The sequence below is a fragment of the Balaenoptera musculus genome, chromosome 2 (assembly GCF_009873245.2).
Source record: "Balaenoptera musculus isolate JJ_BM4_2016_0621 chromosome 2, mBalMus1.pri.v3, whole genome shotgun sequence".
Classification (NCBI taxonomy): domain Eukaryota; kingdom Metazoa; phylum Chordata; class Mammalia; order Artiodactyla; family Balaenopteridae; genus Balaenoptera; species Balaenoptera musculus.
The window spans coordinates 69,018,397-69,039,452 of NC_045786.1; the positions used below are offsets into that span (position 1 = coordinate 69,018,397).

Here is a 21,056-nt window from a genome sequence, read left to right on the forward strand (position 1 = left end):
TCTTTTGGGTTCAGGATACAGAATTTCATTTGCCTAAGTCAGAGATATATGGAGATGATAAAGCTTACAGAACATTTTCAGCACTCTTTCCTTTTAGTCCCCAGCTACATAGTGCAAGGTTCAGGACAAATTTTTAAGTGATTCAAAATATAATTCCTATTAATGATAGATTCTAATGTACCAATATACTGTGTAATGTCAACTTACTGTGGACAATATTGTGTGTGATATTAATAGAATGATTTTATTTAAAAAACTATGAATAGAGTACAGTGTAAATATTTTAAGGGTTTTTTTTGTGTGTGTGGTTTTTTTTTTGGCCAGGGAGCTGTAATTTCTGACTCGTCCTACAGTGTATCATTTTACATTCTTTTAGTCATCATTTTACAATTTTAGGGAGTTCTGCTAAATACTTTAAGTATTAAATTATTTTTAGTAGCTACTAAATATATAACTGATTGGCTTAATGAAGACACTTGTTCACTGGTTGAGCTTACTGCAAAATAGTCATGTAGTAGGATCAGTTACTAAAAGTATAAATCATAGTAACTATTGAAAGACTTGGAACCTTCATTTTTATAAGGTCCAAATCGCGTTGTTTAGTCATGGAGCAAAATGATTTTTTCTGATTCCTTCAGTCAACAAATTAATAGTTAAGCTCTTCTAGGTGCTGGAAAAGCAAATGGTTACATGGTATTTATAGTATGAGGGATTTAAACTCTTATTAAAGACCTAAATTATTACTACTCTTTTCTTAAAATAGATAGCAGCTTTGTATTTGACAAATGTGAATATTAGCAACTGGACTGCCATCATTAAGCATCTTTGGGGTTTTTTTAATATAGAAAGGAGGTAGCATATAAATTCTTTCATAATGTGAAAAGCTGAAAGGACGTTAATGAACATATTCTTTAAATATATTTGGAAGAGGGCAAGAAGTGGAATACTCCTTGTTTGTTCCCCTAAATTAAGCAAATATATAATATTTTCACATTGCCATTTTCATCCTCTTTCTTAGAGTTAGAAATAAGAAGACGGGAGGATGAGTACAGATTTACAAGTAAGTGACCTCTCTTCAGGTCCTCCTCTGTAATCATTCTTCCTTTTGAGATTTACCTCAGTGAAGTTTGTCAGCAGTAGTAATGGTAGACATGTATTTGCTTGTGTATTACTAAGAAAGATATTGTATATTATCTAAGCCTGTTTGTTATACATGGTATATATAACTTTGGAACAGTTTCATAGCTAATTTGTGTAGTTTGTAGATGTTGGGTTATTTTAGATATTTGATCTTATCTTTTCTGTTGTGATATTTCTTAAAGCATAATGTAGAGAAATAAAAAGTACTATATGCAGTTCCTCTAGATCTGCATATTAACAGAAGTTGTATTTTTAAAAATCTGTAGCTTGAATATTATATCCTTTTTTTAAAAAAACCATACAATTAGAGTTGGTCTGCCTGTAAGTGACAAATTTTAGGGGAGGCAGATTATCTTCCAGCTACTCTTTGCCAGAAACCACACTGTTTATTTTTTGGTGTTTATGAAACTTAGTGTAGACTTGCTAATTATACATAAGCACCAACTCATTGTTGCGAGCCCTAGACTGCCCCTATAATCATCAGATGGTCTGATGGAGGGTGTGGAAGGACCTGATACACCAAAGATAGTGGCCATTCTGATGTCTTGAACCCATTCTTTGGAGGTGGATATAGCTGCCATACAGAGGGAGAAGGTTCCAAAGTTATTATAAAAAGATTCATGTTGTCACAAAAGACAAAAAACAATAGATAAGCCAGTATGAACATTTTTCACTTAAAAGTTTGATAATTTTACATTTGCCTTTGAACCAAACAGTATTATACATCTGCTATTTGAAGTGTACTATATATTCAGGATGAGCTATGAGAATATAACTAGTTTACCAACTCTGGCATGAGATTTATTAAATGTAATAAAATATGCTATCAATATATATTCGTAAATTTGGGCAGGTGGCTGATGAAGCTACTATGAATTATTAAAGAAAAGTCTGTAGTGAGTATTTTGAAAAAATATATGTGTAGTGATTTTTAAAAAATGTATGTAGTGATTTAATATAATATAAATGTTAACAAGTAACAGTATTTAAGAACTTAGGCAAAATAATTTGTAATTACATATACTGATTGACTTGGAAATTAATATTTTGAGAGCTTATATAGAATTTACTTTCATGTATAGTTTAGTCTTCTCCTATGTGGGGCATTAGTTTTTAAAGTTAGGGCATTAGGCCAAAGTCATATATAATTAAAATATTCTTGGATGTTCCTTTGGAAATCACATATTAGAGACCAACATATGTCTTTTTAACATGTTAAGATTGATGCTTTTTTCCTCCATCATTGGAACATAAAGTTTTTCTGAAGTTAAGCACGAAATGAAATAGTTGGCTTGCATATAAGGGCTATGTTATACAAATACTTAAACACAAGAAAACGGTAATACTAATAGTAAATTCTTCCAAAGCACATATAAAACTATCTGCCAGGCACTGTTTTAAGTGTTTTACATGTATATACTCATTAATCTTCCCCAAACCTATGAGACAGAAACTATTACTTCCACTACCATTTTACATATAAGAAAATTGAAGCACAGAAATTTTAAGTAGTTTGCCTAGGGCCATATAGCTGATGAGTGGCACACAACTAACTATTCTAGCCTGCTTGCTCATAGTCCTTATTATAGAGAGCTGCCTATGTAGTGAGAGATATGCAAGAACAGAGACTTAACTGAAAGAACAGGAGAGTTATCTCAAGTTTACCCTGGGGCATATTTTCATAAATGGAAAGACAAACATCATTTGTTCTGTACTATTTAAATTATTCCTTTTTTAAAAAAGCTTAAATCATAGAGTAAGTTAAATACACGTGTCATATGATTTCACTGTAGTCAATATGCTTCTTGCAATTTTGTCCAAATTACCTAAATCATCTTTTCCTCATTGGGCAGACCTACTTTTCAGCCAAGCACCTTCTTATATTGTCACAATTCCTAACTAGATTTTGCTGAAATAAAAAAAAAACTTTTCTTTTTTTTTTTGTTTAGTAGGGACAACTATCTAACTGAACTAATATAGAAGACTGCATTTTTTTTGCCTGATGTGAATTGTACTGAGACATAGCATTGTGATTTATTCGCTGATCATTAACCGTCAAATGGAGCACAGTATAATTAAATTCAAATGTTTATTGAATGCCTATTATTTTTGATGACTAGAATAACCCTTTACCAAAGGGTGTGACCCAAAGATAGTTTCAAAGTGACAGCCAGATAGAGTAGGACTATAATAATATGTCTGCTGAACATCTGTCTGTTGTTTTGATTAAAATAATAAAGCATTGGAAGATACTGATATTCTTAGAAACAACCTAAAAATAAATCCAGAAAATATAAACAAGTATGATATGAGCACAGATACCTTAACTGCTGAGAGCCAGGAGCAATATGGATATTTACAAATCTGGCTAATTGAAAAGAGTATTGGGATTCTTTCCTTCAGCCAAGAGAGAGTGAGAATAAGATTTTTTTTAAGGGTTCCAGCTGATAAACTGTTAGTTCGCCAACAGTATGATTCTCATATAGTTAAGATTATGTCTCTAATAAAGGAACTGCAGTGATCCAGTTGAGATCCTGTAAAATCAGGAATTCAGATAGGGCCAGGGATAATGAATCTTACCATAGTTGGTTTCTCTTGTAGACTCACAGGATCATTTTTAAATGTGGAAGAGACTGTTTAAAGGTCATATGTCTCAGTATTTTCACTAAGGAAGCAGGCCCAGTAAAGCTAAGTGACTTGCCATGCTCCTACAATAGAACCGAGACTAGAACCCAAGTTTCCTATTTCTCAGTTCAGTGTTTTTCCCTTTCTCTACAGCCCTGCTTATTTTCATTTGTACTGAAAAAAATAATATACCTTTGTTTATCTTTCAAAGTGCCTCCAAATCAATTGTGTTTTGTTCTTTTTTTTTTTTTTTTATTGGCTGTGTTGGGTCTTTGTTGCTGCACGCAGGCTTTCTCTAGTTGCGGCAAGCGGGAGCTACTCTTCGTTGTGGTGCGTGGGCTCCTCATTGCGGTGGCTTCTCTTGTTGCGGAGCATGGGCTCTAGGCATGCAGGCTTCAGTAGTTGTGGCATGTGGGCTCAGTAGTTGTGGCTCACGGGCTTAGTTGCTCCGCGGCATGTGGGATCTTCCCAGACCAGGGCTCGAACCCGTGTTCCCTGCACTGGCAGGCGAATCCTTAACCACTGCGCCACCAGGGAAGCCCTTGTGTTTTGTTCTTAAACACAGGCATAGAAACATAAAGTGTACATATGACTTGCTCAAGATCATATAGCTATTTAGAGGCAAATAAAGGACCAAAGCTAAAGCTTTCTGACTCCTAGCACTGTTCTCCTATTATACTGCCTTCTTTTCAGTAAAAGTATAGTCTTCATACAAGTTTATATAAATAAGGAAGGTAAAAATAATCCATTTCCTTTGCTTGAGGTTCCCTGAATAATCATTGTGTATTGTACATTTGTCATTAGATAATTTGAGGTTTTCTTCCTTTATAGGTAAGGCAAAATGTTAGAATATTTAAATTTTTTCTAAATAGGTGATTGGTTTTAGATGTAGGGTTTTATTGGGCATTTTTTCAAGTAAAATCAAATGAAGCTCTAATAATTCCTTTGGCATTTTTTCAGAGTTGCTTCAGATTGCTGGAATTAGTCCACATGGTAATGCTTTAGGAGCATCAATGCAGCAACAAGTAAACCAACAAATACCTCAGGAAAAACGAGGAGGTGAAGTATTGGATTCTTCCCATGATGACATAAAACTTGAAAAGAGTAATATTTTGCTGCTTGGACCAACTGGGTCAGGTAAATAACTTACTGAAAAATCACTACTCATTTAAAAAAAAAATAGAATATAAATGATTCTGTAACCTGTGTCTTATGACTGGGGGATTCTCACTCTTAAGAAGAAAATCTAAGGCCAATCTTATGGTAGTTATACAGGGCTTAGAACTGAATTTGAGGTGTTGGTATTGCCCTTTAGGCCAGTCCCTAATATCTTAACAGGAATAATGAAAATAGCATACCATTATATCTGAGTAATAGTAGAGAAAAGATGTAACACTAATTTTTCTTATTATACATTCTTCACATTTAATTTGTATTGCATTTTTGTAGAGAAATTGTATGACAACATATTTTTAGTAAATTTTTAGTTACTGTTTCTATTTGTAGGTAAAACTCTTCTGGCACAAACCCTAGCTAAATGCCTTGATGTCCCTTTTGCTATCTGTGACTGTACGACTTTGACTCAGGCTGGATATGTAGGTGAAGATATTGAATCTGTGATTGCCAAATTGCTCCAAGATGCCAATTATAATGTAGAAAAAGCACAACAAGGTATGTTTCAGTGTAGTTTGTCCCCAGATATAGTCTGTTGGGAAAGCAGTCTAATAGCAAGAGAATATAATTTTTATTTTGAGTCAAGGAGTAAAATTCTATAATTATATAAAAGTAGCTATGTTAAACATTTTCTAGCATACTAAGGGCCACAAAGTTTGCTTTGCCTTAATGTTATAATATGGCTACTAGGGTGAAAACAGGCTAAATTACTATTCCATTAGATCTTTAATACTATCATTGTTTTTCCTGTTCTGACTTTCCTCTAGACTCGTAATGCTGGGGTGGGGTAAGGGAGGGGATAAGGACAAGTGCAGGAGAGTGCAAGATGTATACAGAAACAAATTAGGCTATTGACTTAGGAGATGTCATAGATGCTGCATTTCTCTTTTCTCTGTCTATCGTCTGTCCTTGTTTACATGAAGAGCTTGACAGCTTTCTGTCCAAATTCCTTTAAGACAAGAATATAGATGGGAAGAAAGTAAGCTAAAATTTTGCTAATACCAGCCCTGTATCCACCTTCTGCTTTCACACTATACCTCTATCTCAGCTTCTTAGAATAAAGAACCTGAAAACATTAGTGGGGTAGATAACTATTGTCATAGAGAATTGGTTATCATACCCAAGTGATATTCTATAGAATAAATTATAAAACGTTTGCACAAAATGATGAGTGGGAAAGCTAGCAGTGTATTTTTATAGTATTAAGCCATTGTATATGTTAAGTGTTAAAGATTAAATAACCTTGCTCTCTAGCTACCTAGTTGTTTAAAGCTGAGTTATCTTGTGTATATCTTTTTCATATTATAAATAGAATCCTCCTTAAATTATAGGAATTGTCTTTCTGGATGAAGTAGATAAGATTGGCAGTGTGCCAGGCATTCATCAGTTACGGGATGTAGGTGGAGAAGGCGTTCAGCAAGTAAGCAGTTGAATATTTTGTTCAAGCCCACTAAAAGGAAGGGAATACATCAACCTCCCAAATATTGTACGTTTGGTTTCACATTCAATTAGATTCTGTTTTGTTTATTTCTCCTACTCCAAACTCCACATACCATTTAGTTCAGGTCCTAAGAGAAAGCTGTTGGCGATTTTAAATACCAAATTACCTTTGTTAGGAAATTAAAAATATTTTAAAGAAATAAATGAAATTTAATTTTTGTTGGTTTTATTACACAAAGGCCTAGTTAAACATTTCTAGAGGACTCTTGAAGAAAGTTCTGGTTCTAACTAGACATAAATGAACTATGTACATGTATCTTATTCTTTTCACTTAATTAGAAGATAAAATAGAGTTTTGTGCCTTATAGAGTCATACTTAAAGTCATAATGATCTATTGGGCAACTTGACCTTTTACTGGTAACTAATTATGACATAACCTACAGGGTAAGGAAAATTGCTTTTGTTTTTTTGACCAAGACATAGACAGGTACAGTCACACTTATAAAATGTGCTGGATGATATTTTTTATAAAGGAATCTCAAAATATAGGTATTCTCAAAGTTTAACACTAGGAGTAGAATAGAATTTTAATTTGCATGAAAGACAAATCTTCAAATATTTTCAAATTTTGAATGTTCCCACCATGGTTGGATAACATCTTAGAGAGCCATAATTCTATCTTTATGTCAGAACTATGTCTTTACCATCAAAAACAACCTCTTGGGTTGACTGTTTCCTGAATGCATCAGGAGTCCTATAACTATTCCAAAGAAATTTATGAATAATTAATGTGATAGTATATTAGATTTTCATGTTAGTTATAGAAATGTGGGAGTTTTCTTCAGTTATGCTCATTGACCATAACCACATATTATTTTCCCCATTGAATCCCATTACCTAAAGTATAATAAATAATACGCTTATATGATGATGCCATAAATCATTTATTCTTTATTTAGGGCTTATTAAAACTACTAGAAGGCACAATAGTCAATGTTCCAGAAAAGAATTCTCGTAAGCTACGTGGAGAAACGGTACAAGTTGATACAACAAACATCCTGTTTGTTGCATCTGGTGCTTTCAATGGTTTGGACAGAATCATCAGCAGGAGAAAAAATGAAAAGGTAAGTTTTTCTGAGTGATTACTAGGAGAGAGAGCACATTTGAAGTTAGAGGATGGACCCTCAGTTTCTAATCTCATATCTGCCATCTGCCAGTTGTGGATTTTTATGAGTTAGGTTTTCTTAGAGTATACCAGAAATATATGCCTAGTTATTTTTAAAATTTCAGAGTAGTAGTTTGGAAGATTTCTAAATATCATCTATATATGAGCATTTTTAAAGTATAACTTGATGATTTCAGTTTTATATTTCATCTAAGGAGTTTTTTATTACTTGAGGTAGCTGCTGTATCAATAAAAATTCTACTCATTTCTCTTGCCCAATTCACTGGAGCCCAATAAAGAGCTTGTCTCCATTGCTCCTGCCCATAGTGTCTACATAGATCACTGCTGACATTCACAAATGGAGGAAAGCAGTTTGGAGGTTGGAGGAAGGGTTGTGATCCCACCTAGTTTTATAGATGTTTCTTAAACATTCTTGTAAGCCTTGATTTTAACTGGAACTTACTTTTTCATATCCTCAAAGTTCATGCCCAGTACCTATTTATTGATTGATTATGATAAAATGTAATGTCGGCATAGTGGCAAGAAGCCCGAAAACATGCCTGTTTTCCATGCTTTTGTGTTTTACATAATAGCCACAAATGATACCTTTTATATAATATATTCTACGTAAATGAATGTATCATAGATCACCTCTTCGCTATATTGTTTGCTTTAAGTCTCCTTGGCCTTGCATGTTTAGTAGTTTACTTTAGTTTTTAGTTTAGTAGTAGTAGCTACTAATGCAGTAGTTTAGTAGTAGTAAAAAAAAATAATAAAATAACGCTGCTAATAAATGGTTGCCTGTGTTAATTCCTTTGCATGCCCTAGATGAGAAACCTCTTGTACAGATACTGAGCCAGGTAGTGTTGTTATTCCTCAATAAGGTTAGATTTTTATTTTTCATATTAGTTAATTTATGTTTTTCTTGCTTTTGAAATTCTGTATAAATTAGCCTAACAAATTAGAAAGAAGAAATTATTTGTGTGTGCGCCCACATGCACACACATGCATGTGTTTGAGAGAGACAGATGGGGGAGGGTGGGGAAGAGAGAGAGAGAACTTTATATTCAAAATTCTGTAACCAAAGGCAAGGACCATGTTCTTATATTTATTTATAATTCATACTTCCAAAAAGAATTTGAAGCTAGAAACATTTAGAAAAGAACAATTAAAAGTATTGTTAGTAAAGAGATCAGAAACATACAAAAGGAAGGTTTAGGTCATTTCAGCTTAGTGGAAATTAAGTCACTCTGTTTAGCTTTGAACTTCTTAATGAAAAGTAGGGGGAAATCGTGAGCTAGTTTTTATTGCCTGAAAGAGGGAAGGGTATGATGTCTTCATGAGAGACAAAGATTTAAAAAAGAGTTTTTCACTTAGATTTTTTTTTTTTAATTTATTTTGGCTGTGCCGGGTCTTAGTTGCAGCATGCAGGATCTTCGTTGTGGCATGTTTAGTTGCATGCATGTGGGATCTAGTTCCCCGACCAGGGATTGAACCCGGGCCCGCTCCATTGGGAGCGTGGAGTCTTACCCACTGGACCACCAGGGAAGTCCCTGTCACATAGATTTTTAGGAAAAGAAGACAGAGACATAAGAGAGTCTGCAACAGTGATTTTATAGAGGATTAAACACATCCATTTGGCTACTGTTTTTATCAAACCTCATTGAAAGCCAGGAGTACCATATAAATAATATACCTCTACCTCTACCTCTTTCCTAACCATATGAAACTGCTTGCAGTCTTAAGTTTTATTCCTATTGCCTTTGCTTATGTCCTCCCCACCTCAGTCCAGTTGGCAAATATGTGTTCATTTTTTTTAACACAATAAACATTTATTTCTTGCTCAAACAAATCCAGAAGTGTATTGGGTGATAATATGTGTTCATTCTTTATGACTCAGTCTGTTAAATGATTAGGCAATTCCTCTGTGAAGACTTTCTTGGTCACCTCCTACCCTCCGTCCCCAGTATTTCCTCTTTTCTTTCTTTCCACTGCTGTAGTTTCCTGTACAGTTGTCCTTCATTGCACCTATGATGCTTTAATATCTTCATGTGTTCTCACTGTAAATAAGTCCCTTTAGGTTAGGATAAGGGCTGTCTTCAGGTTTGTATCCTCAGTGTTTTATAATAATGCTTAATGCTTAATAAATGTGTATCCATATATATAATAAATATGTGTATATATATTTATTACTATATATGCCTATATTGTATATATAATAAATGCTTAATATATGTTTAAATTATTGAATGAAAGGTATTTTGCTTTCTGATAACACTAACTGTCCACATACACAGCTTAGAGTATCAGGAATGGATTTTTAACTTAGGTGTTTTCTCATATATCATGTACTTCTCTTGTTCTTTTGACAAAAGTTGTATGACATATCAAAATTAAACTTCGGACAGTTGCCTGGAGTATAGTTCTTTTATATTGACTAAAGCAAGATCCATACACCTTAGATACACAACTTTTTGCAGCAAAGTTACCATTTTTGTTTGATGTCCTTACATGTTCTTTATAAAATCGAAATTATTCTAACTCATAGGATGTTCTAACTCATAGAATATTCTAACTCATAGTATGCAACCCCAAATCACGATTTTAATAGAATGCTTAGCAATGACTTAAGACACTTGTGGATAATTTCGTTTTAAGTCTGCTTGTTCCATAGGCACTACTCCTGTTTACAGTATTACAAAACTGACTTTGGTTACAGAATAATTACTATCTCTGTTTCCACAGTTCTTGCACATTTTGGAAGCCACACTAGTCTAGAGGTCTCAGAAAAATCCTGCAACATCATTATATGAGTTCTAAGGGACTTCCCTTCACAGTTCTTACTTACCTACTTTTACTAGAATTCATTCTTTGAGAGTTGGTTAGGTTCTCAATTCTGAAGGCAGATAGGCCTGAGTTTGGATCCTGGCTTTTACCACTAGCAGCAGTGAGAGCTTTGGTCAAGGTACTTAACCTCTCTAAGCCTTTTTTCTTCATTGTAAAATATAAATGATAATACTTTTTTCTGTTGTGAAGATGGCATGAGATATGCATGTAAAATGCTGAGCACGATGCAGCTTCATTCTGTTATTTATAATACCTGTCTTTTCTTTGGCAGTATCTTGGATTTGGAACACCATCTAATCTGGGAAAAGGCAGAAGGGCTGCAGCTGCTGCAGACCTTGCCAATCGAAGTGGAGAATCAAATACTCACCAAGACATTGAAGAAAAAGATCGTTTATTACGTCACGTGGAAGCCAGAGATCTCATTGAATTTGGCATGATTCCTGAGTTTGTGGGACGGTTGCCTGTGGTAGTTCCTTTGCATAGCCTAGATGAGAAAACACTTGTACAAATACTAACTGAGCCACGTAATGCTGTTATTCCTCAGTACCAGGCCTTATTCAGCATGGATAAGGTTAGATTTTTATTTTTTATACTTACTTAATTTATGGGGTTTTTTTGCTATTGAAACTCTACATATGTTAGCCTAACAAATTAAAAAGCAATACTTATCTGGAATACCAGCCTATTCCTCACTAAATATGGATCTAGGAATCAGGGAAGGCACGTGTGTCATATTAGACACTTAGAGTTGGCTTTATTTTTTTCTTAATTAAAATCGACATTGTAGCTTAAAGCCCAAGGATATATATAGAGAGAAATTGTGCTAGCAGCCTACCCCTAACCCCTCAAGCCAGGCACACAGGATTGTCTTTTCAGCCTTGATATTCTAAATGCTTTCATTGTGACATACTAGGTATACTTTTTTCTAAAGTTAACTCTCACATCTACTTCTCTGCAGCCAGACACCTGGAGCCATATGTCTAATCAGACAGCAAATGTTTGGGTTTTCTGAACCTAGTGTCTCAAAATATCAGTCTCCTTCTCTCCATTGCCACTGTCCCTACCTCAAGTCAGTCTCCTTTATCATTCTTCACCTTGACCCATGCATTTACTTCCTAATTGGTCTCCCTATCTAGAGTCTGTCTCTGACCACCACCACCAAAATATTATCATCTCCCACTTTACTTCCAGGATGGATCTTTTTAAAATTATTGAACACAGTGTCCAACAAATAGATATTAAGTTCTTAATAAATACTTACTGAATGAATAAACACAAAGCTAATTATTTCACTTCCCTCCTTAAAAATCCTTCAGTGGTCCTCTAGCCTTATTTAGATGCCCCCACTTTGGTGCTCTCTTAGCACCATGTGCAAACACTATGCTGTAAATGCTCTTTTGCTAATTTGTCACCACCCAATACACTTAAGTTTCTTGAGGGCAAAGGTGGTATCTGATTCATCACTCAGTTTCTAATATATAAACACACAGGGGTTCAATAAATGTTGAATAAAGTCCTAGAAAATCCACGTTAATGTAGAAAACCTCTTCAGGGACTAAGGACAAACTTGGGATTCATACTGATACCTTCCCATAGGTTAATTCATAGAAACAAGTGCTTTTTGAAGGCAAGGTTCTGAAGCACCATGAGAGATAATTACCTCACTTAAATTTTACATTTTCTGGATGTAGAAATTAATAAACAAAAGTTGTTTAATACCAAGATTTTATAAAATCTGATGTTCCAAAGTATTTTGATTTTGGGAGGGTATATTAACTTCTCAATAAGTTTTGGAATTTGTGGTAATTTAGACTTGTCTAAAGTTTTACCTTTGTTCTATAGGATGAGAGGGTTAGTAACACTCTTTAAAATGAATATTTTCCAGCAACTAAGTTATAGTCTAAAAATGCTTTAGTCTGAAAGGGGATAGGGTCAGTCAAGACACAAAGATTCTGACCCTGTGTTTCTGAGTATTAATCAGTGTACTTAACTCTCTGGAACTTATTTCTTTACCTGTAAAGTCAGGGCATTAGTCTCTTTTTGTTCTAAAAAGACCAGTAATGGTGGTAGGTAGTAATAGTTAGTAGATCAAATACTGCATGGTTATATTAGGAAAATATCATCAAGTATTATCTGAGTTATTTCTTTTGAATATATTTGTAGTGTGAACTGAATGTTACTGAAGATGCTTTGAAAGCTATAGCCAGATTGGCACTAGAACGAAAAACAGGTGCACGAGGCCTCCGGTCCATAATGGTAAGTTGGCATAAATTTACAGAAACTAGATTATTTCTTGGTCTGAATTTTGAGAATATTAAACCTCGATGTTATCCTCTGGAAATACATCCAGAAAATTGGTCTAATATTTTTTGTGATTTTTTTTTTTTGGTCACAGTATATTATATTTTTCTTTTTTCTAAAAAGGAACTTCAAGGTGTTTGCAACAAAGGACATACAGTTAATATGATTAATGAAATAGAGGAAATCAGGATCATGGGAAGGAGAATTTCAGAAAACTCTACATAGGCCTTTTGACTTAAGCTCCAGAGTGCCTTCTCAGAACCATTGAAATCCTCATTGTTTTTTGTTTGAAATTAAGTTGTAGATACTGTGGCATTTTACCCCTAAATTCTTCAGTATGTTATGAACTCACTATTTTTATTTTGTTACAAATCCTAGAGACCCAGCCTACTTTGAGTCACCACCCACCCTCTTCCTTAGAGTTCTCTCCCCTACTCCCCCAGGTCTGGCTGTACAGTGGGTTACTATTTCCCTACATGTTCCCAAAGCAAGCACATATTCTGTTCTCTGAGGATTTCACTGCTAAATATTACTTCTCTCATCTCAGTAGGACTTTTTGATTAGAACTACACATCCATCACAATTTGAGATTTTACTCTTTAATGAAGGCCTGGACTTCAGGTGTTGTGACAGATTTATAAGCATGTAAACTAGAAGAACAGGTGATATAGTTGACATTTTTAGAAAATTTGATGTACTCAACCAGTATTTTCCTTAAGATGGAATATAATCCAGCCCCTACTCATAGGCAAAACTAGTTTTCTTTAGTAAATAACTTTAGATCTACTGCAGCACTTGAGACAAATGCCTGTTTGAAGTCATAGCTTGGTAGAGATGATTTAGGATTAAATTGTTTTCAAATTAAGGATTACTAGTTGACCTCCTTTGGTCATAGAGTATGTCAGGAATGCTTCTGAGTAACATCTGAATCACATACAAAATGAAGGTACAGTCTTTTTGTATGTGCATGGTGACCTAAGTAGGCAGAACTACAGACAAAAAGCCTTCCCTTATAGAATGACTTCTCTCTGAATTTAGTTAGAAGCTGTTTTAATATGAAGAATATGAAAGCTTTTACATTGACTTTTCAACATTCAGTTACTGGTGTATAACAGGGACTCCATAATATTTGTTGAGTTGATGAATTTGATTGATAACCTATAGAATACAAGCATTTTATATGTAACCTCAGTTTTCCATGTAATTCATTACTTTTTTCTCTTTAGGAAAAGCTGTTACTAGAACCAATGTTCGAAGTCCCTAATTCTGATATTGTATGTGTGGAGGTTGACAAAGAAGTAGTAGAAGGAAAGAAGGAACCAGGATACATCCGGTAAAGTGTATTGTCAAACTAAAACAGATCTAAAGCTTAAGATAGGCTCTTTATTGCTAGGGTTTATTGGTCTGTCATAAGATTGTATAAAAATCCTTATAAATCAAAAAGGAATCAGTTATCTCAAGTTTTCTGTAAAAAAATTTTCTAATTTTGGTTTATAAAATGGTATTTTGAGTCTTGAAAATTGATCTTCAAAATTAGTCTCCACTTGGGACTTCCCTGGTGGCGCAGTGGATGACTCCATGCTCCCAATGCAGGGGGCCCGGGTTAGATCCCTGGTCAGGGAACTAGATCCCACATGCATGCTGCAACTAAGAGTTCGCATGCCACAACCAAGGAGCCCACCTACCTACCGCAACTAAGACCTGGTGCAACCAAATAAATAAATAAATATTAAAAAAAAATTAGTCTCCACTTTTTTCTCCTAAAGGAAGAAGTATCAAAAAAGATATACAAGTAATCCAAATGAAAAGACTTAAATGAACTTTGCTAATTCTGTAATTTATGAATTACTTGTTTCATGTCTTTTATAAGACCAAAACTTTAAAAAAATATTTATTTGGCTGCGTTGGGTCTTAGTTGTGGCATGAGGGATCTTTGTTGCGGCATGTGGGATCTTTCACTGTGGTGCAAGGGCTCTTCATTGTAGCGCACAGGCCTCTCTCTAGTTGTGGTCCCGTGGGCTCTGGCTCTCTGGTTGTGGCGCGCAGGCTCAGTAGTTGCAGTGTGTGGGCTCTCTAGTTGTGGTGTGTGGGCTCAGTAGTTGTGGAGCACGGGTTTAGTTGCCCCGCGGCATGTGGAATCTTAGTTCCCAGACCAGGGATTGAACCCGTGTCCCTGCATTGGAAAGTGGATTCTTAAGCACTGGACCACCAGGGAAGACCCACATAAGACCAAAACTTTGACGACATAATTTTTCTCTTAGTTGTATCTTATCAGTTGACAAATTTGACATATCTTTCACTGCTTTATTTAACTATTCTAGGGGTCAGTAAACTGTCTTGTACAGGGCTAGATTAATACTTCAGGGCCATACAATCTGTATTGCAGCTACTCTGCCTCATAGCGCTAGAGCTACAGTCCATAAATGAATGAGCATGTCTGTGTTCAGATAAATATTTACAAAACAAATGATGGGCTTTATTTGGCCTGCAGGCTGTAGTTTACTGACCCCAATTTATTCAATAAATATTTATTAAACAGTGCTTGACATTAATGTTACCTACATAAAAATTAGATTTCTGTCACAATGTATGTTATGTTTTATGCTTATCTTCTAAGGTAACTTATGAGGCAGTTGATTGGTTTTGAACAACCTTTACTTATTCAAAGAGATATAATCTCTCATTTTTATTGTTTAATATTAATATATAAAGGAATTGTGGTGGTCTGATCATAATTTTGACTAATTTGAGTCATATTGGTTTGATCAGAAGCTTTCCACTTCTTTATCATTGACATGCTAAATGTCAAGCATTTTCGTTAAAATAATAGATTCTACTTTTTTGCTGGAGGAAAGGCCTTCACAGTTGAAGCCTTGTTGTTGATTTATTTCAGTAAAAATTTGTTTGGGAAAACTACTTGTAGTTTTTAGTTGTGTGCTCTAAATGTTTCCCATATTTTACCATTAAGGAATCTTAGTATTAGAAGTGCTCTTAATATTTTCCTTCTTTGTGTGTCATTTCTAGCTAAGTGGATTAATTTTTTTTTATTCATTTTTTTGAGAAGTTGTGTTTACCCCTAATTCTTATTTAAAAAAACAAAAAACACTGATGGCTTTTCATTACAGGGCTCCAACGAAAGAATCCTCTGAAGAGGAGTATGACTCTGGAGTTGAAGAAGAAGGATGGCCCCGTCAAGCAGATGCTGCAAACAGCTAAACTGTCAGACTTCTGTCCTGTATATAAAGTTTTCCTTCTTTTGTTTAGGATCATAACTGTCTCTACAGTCTGACATTAAAAGCATTGGATCTCTCTTGGATATCATACATGGTCAGAAGCTTTTAGGATAAAAATCAGATCATGTATATAATGTAATCACATTGATTTATACAGACTGACATTACATGGACTTTAATGACACAGTGTTCAGAGACAAAATGTACATTATTTTGGTTTGGTTTTTTAAAAATATGCTTTAAAAAAATTCTTAGGAGTTCTTTTAAGCAATGCAGGTGTTGTAATAACTGTGGATTTTACAATAATGTAACTATAAATGGGAAAATAAATTCTTTAAAATTGAAGATTGGGATGCCATTCTTTAGTTTAGCCTTTTCTACCCATGTTTGTTTCCTGAAAATATTATAATTTTTTTCATCTTAAAAATTGGAACAGGTAGTTTCCAAGTAGTTAAAGATTTCATGGAAAAAGTACCCTGAAGAACCTTATTTTGATGATTTGTTTAGCTGTATTCTTAGTCTTATCCACTAATGCATGACACTAAACTTCCCCATTGGACTATAAAAAAAGGCCATTCTCTTGCTGACTTGTCTGATTTATTTGCCATCTTTGGTCCATTTTAGTACCATGAGTGAGCAGATGGAATTGAAGTCTGCCTTAAATCTTCAGAAAAAGCCTACACCTAATTCTAAAAGTAGCATTACAGCCATGTGCTGAGCTAAATAAAACATCCTAATACATTTACCTAAAGTACTTAGTTTTTTGTTGTTTTCTGGTGCTGGATATTTGTCTAATTCTTTGGCTTCATAGAATATTAAAGAAAATCTATGCTATCAGCAGAAGGGAATGTGTTCATACTAAAATATAAGTTATTAACTTTCATTATATAAGAAAACTAAACAGTGGGGGAAATTTGGGGGACTTAACAGAGAAAATTATTTCATTTGATTCCATAAATATTAAAATATTTGGGTACCTTTTAAACTTTTTTCTTTCCCACTATATTGATAGACGTTCCTATACTGTTCGTTCAGTTCAGCCTTGTTGGAAATTGTTTAAATCAGAGTACCTTTAAACATTTGTTTTCAGTTTTTAGTTTATAAACTCTTGAGTTTTCCCCTTACTGCCCCCACCCCCATTTTCTTAGGAAAAGAACCCTAAGCTATTAGCAAATTCTACATCTTGTTGATGAAATTGGGTTTTCTGTGATGTAATAAGAGATGTTAGATTATCTATTTATGGCTGGGGTAGGACCAGAAATGCACTTTTGCAAAGTATTTAAGCCTGGTTGCTAGAGTATAGAACAGAAACTGGTATCTTTCTTGGTCTCCCTAGTAATGGTTGAAGTTCTTCTCAGGAAGTCTTTCATATTATAACTGTTCCTTATCTTTTTCTTACAGCCTCATCATTTTCCTTTTTGTAGAGTGAAAATTGGAGTAGCTACTAAATATATTAAAGGCAGTCCTCCAGAAATGCACTGGGAGACATTTTAGTCACAACAACTTACATTTGGTTTTGAAAGTTAAAGCATAATTGATGTTTTTAAATTAAACACAACTGAGTATAACTACAATTTGTATCTTGAAACTTGTTTTGGCATTTGAATAAAACAAAAGGATTAAATGAAAGCCATTGTTGCGGTGTGTCCATAATGCAGTGCCATTTTTAAAAGGACACAGATATCATGAGTGGCTTTATTCTAGAGACTGTTAATCCTGACACATTCATATTCCTCTAATAAATTCTCCTAGTTGTAGATTCCACAGACAAAAAGTCTGTTTATGTTAAACACTGATTGAAAATCCTTACTTAAATATCCTGCATGGGCCCCACACTAGGCATACAGACCAAGCTTTCCAAGAAGTTTACTAGTCTAGTAGGGGAAGCAAATACAAACATCAGTGCATTATAATAATGGAAGTGAGGTAGGTGCCAGGTGTGGCACAAAAGGTGATAGCCCAGATGGATCTGGAAGAACAAGTAGGAATTTTCCAGAAAGGAATAATGAAAATTAAAATCTCAGAAATGTGAAACAACTAGGGAGATTTAGGAGTTGAGAAATAGGCAACCAGTACGACTTCATGTTACTCCTTTGAGATGACCGTTTAATGTATTCTCTCCCCTCTCCATCTTACTGAAGACTTTGCCTTTCATTGAGAAACCATCAAAAGATGGAACTCATCTTCCCACCATCAAATCTATAAATGTATCTGCTTCAGCACCCAACCTTTCTCTCCAGTTACAGCTGAAGGATCGCTTTTATCAAAACTCAGTCACTCCATGTTATTATGAGGGGATCCCATCATCCCCTCTCATTTCTTAAGGCCTTTGGTTCTTTTGTTAGTATCTCTACTACATTATTGGTCTCCTTCCTTCTGAAACATTCCCAGAAGCATCTAAACAATGTCTAGTATTTCCTGTTCTATAGCAAACCCCCAAGCTTATTTTTCACTTGTCTTTCCAACTACACCGTTAAGTCCACTAGCATGAAGATCATGCCTGTTTTGTTAACTATAACCAGCACTTACATGGTGCTTCATATATTTGGTGCTCCGTACGTTTTTTTAAAAATTATAGAATATCTTGTATGCCAGATTAAGTTGTAATTTTATGCAGAAAGTAGTGGAGAGCTATTAAAAGGGTTTTAAGCATGAGAATTGGACATCACTAGATAATGTGTTTTAGATTGTTGGGAAGGGAAGGTGCTGAGATAAATGGAGGGAAACATGACTAGAGGCCTACTTGTGGACATTTCTCCAGCACTTGCCCTTTATCTCCTACAATCTTTAGGACATTCTTTTTTTTTTTAACTGGAGTATAGTTGATTCACAGTGTTGTGCTAGTTTCAGGTGTACAGCAAAGTGAATCAGTTATAAATATATCCACTCTTTTTTAGATTCTTTTCCCATATAGGCCATTATAGAGCATTGAGTAGAGTTCCCTGTGCTATACGGTATGTCCTTATTAGTTTTCTGTTTTACATATAGTAGTGTGTATATATCAATCAGATAAATTCTTATCAACATACAAAACATAACTCTCTTGAACCCATAACCCCTCCACAGTAAACTACAAGTTGATCTTGCTGTTTCCAGTTCCCTTCCAGGCTTTGATTCTGAGTGAGATGAGAAGTTGCCGGAAGGTTTGGCGTGGAGAAATGTCATTACCAGATGTAAGTTTTAAAAGACCACTCTGGTTGCGGTATAAGAGAACACACTATAGAGGACGAAGGATTAAATCAGGGGCACTTGGGGCTATTATAATAAGGCTACTAGAAGATGATGGATTGGACTAAGATGATAGCAGTGTAAGTGGAAGAGTGGATGGGTAGGTATTTTTGCAAATCTGATGAAAAGTGGTATCCCATGTTCCTCAATGGGAAAACTCAATATTATAAAGATGTCTGTTATCCCTATGTTAATTTATAAATTTAATATTCCAATAAAAGGCCAATAAGTTTTAAAATGAAACTAGGCAAATGGATTCTAAAGTTCACACAGAAAAATAAGAATGGTAAACAAGCAAAATGATAATGCACACTCATAGTGCTTACTCTGTGTCACTCTGTTCATTTAATGCAACAACTCTATGAGGTACATACTCTTATCAACCCTTCTAGATGAAGAAACTTAAGCCCAGAGTGTTTAAGTAGCTTTCCCAAGGTCACACAACTAGTAAGTAACAGCCAGAATTTAACTCCAGGTAGACTGTTTCCAGAGCCTCTCCACCTAACAAACAACTGAATGAAGAATGAGGAAGGACTGCATCTTCTGTTTTTAAAATATTATAAACCTTTAAATATTTAAGTGTGTACCAGTGCATGAATGAACAGACAGACCAATGGAAAAGAATGTAAAGTACAGAAATAGATCCCAAATATATATGGGAATTTAGTATTGGAAAAGGTGATATTTCAAATTAGGAAAAGAATATTTAATAAATGGTATTGACAACAGAGTATACATCTAGAAAATAAAAAGGTATATCCATACCTTACCTAATAAACTTTAAGACGAAAACTGAAGCCTTTAAATATTATGTACAGTATTACCTAATTACTGAATACATAAGATACAAATAAATATGTAGAATATTACAAAGTTTCTGAGAAATACTAGCGGTCCCTTGGGAAGTGAGGTCAGGCTCATGTTGGTTCTTCTCATGGTACAGAGCTGGACTCTTACCCAAGGGATCATCCATCACTTTACAGCTTTGAAAAGTAAAGCTCTAATCATGTGATACTGGAGCAATTGGACATCCAAAGGGGTGCGGTGGGAGTGGGGGCTCAAACTAAGTCTCAATACCTTATACAAAAATCAACTCAAAATGGATCACAGACTTAAATGTAAACCTAGAAAACTTTCAGAAAAAGCACAGGAGAAAAGTTTTCAGGATCTAGGGCTAAAAGTTCTTAGACTTGACTCCAAAATCATGATCCATAAGAGGAAAAACTGCTAAGTTGGACTTCATCAAAATTAAGAACTTTTGCTCTGAAAAAACAAACATGTTAGGATGAAAGGACAAGCTATAAAGTGGGGGAAAAATATTTGCAAACCACATACAAAGGACTAATATCTAGAATACATAAAGAACTCAAACTTCAGCAGTAAAAAAACCAAAAAATCCAGTTAGAAAATGGGCAAAAGACATGATCAGACATTTCAGTGAAGAGGGTATACAGATGGCAGATAAGCATATGAAAAGATATTCAACATAATTAGACATTAAAGAAGTGCAAATTAAAACCACAATGAAATATCACCACATATCTATCAGGTTGTCTAAAATAAAAAATAGTAAATACACAAAATGCTGATGAGAGTGCAGGGAAAATGGATGATTCATATATTGCTGGTGGGAATATAAAATGGTACAGCCACTCTGGAAAACAGTGTGGCAGTTTCTTTAAAAACTAAACATGTAACTGGTGTATGACCTATTAATTGCACTTCTGGGCATTTACTCCAGAGAAATGATGGTTTGTGTTCACATAAATACCTGTATACAAATGTTTATAGTAGCTTTATTCATGATAGCCCCCAAATGGAAACAACCCAAATATCCTTCAGCAGGTGAATGATTACACAAAGTGTGGTTTCGTTTTATCCACACATTTTTTTTGCACACCTT

The 21,056-nt window shown here is 34.6% G+C and overlaps 1 protein-coding gene across 2 annotated transcripts in view; it reads left to right on the top strand.

Moving 5' to 3' along the window:
- The window catches only part of CLPX (caseinolytic mitochondrial matrix peptidase chaperone subunit X), a 36,451-nt gene extending 18,897 nt beyond the window's left edge, over positions 1-17,554 (top strand). Inside the window, exons 6-14 of one of the 2 annotated variants that reach the window (XM_036844468.1) lie at positions 1,019-1,060; positions 4,726-4,902; positions 5,272-5,436; positions 6,270-6,358; positions 7,339-7,503; positions 10,663-10,962; positions 12,555-12,647; positions 13,919-14,025; positions 15,818-17,554. In XM_036844468.1, coding sequence (XP_036700363.1) covers positions 1,019-1,060; positions 4,726-4,902; positions 5,272-5,436; positions 6,270-6,358; positions 7,339-7,503; positions 10,663-10,962; positions 12,555-12,647; positions 13,919-14,025; positions 15,818-15,908 — 1,229 coding nt within the window. In that variant the 3' untranslated portion in view covers positions 15,909-17,554. The remainder of the gene's footprint in view (positions 1-1,018; positions 1,061-4,725; positions 4,903-5,271; positions 5,437-6,269; positions 6,359-7,338; positions 7,504-10,662; positions 10,963-12,554; positions 12,648-13,918; positions 14,026-15,817) is intronic. The other variant, XM_036844469.1, reaches the window with a different exon arrangement.
- The last annotated feature ends 3,502 nt before the right edge of the window (positions 17,555-21,056 follow it).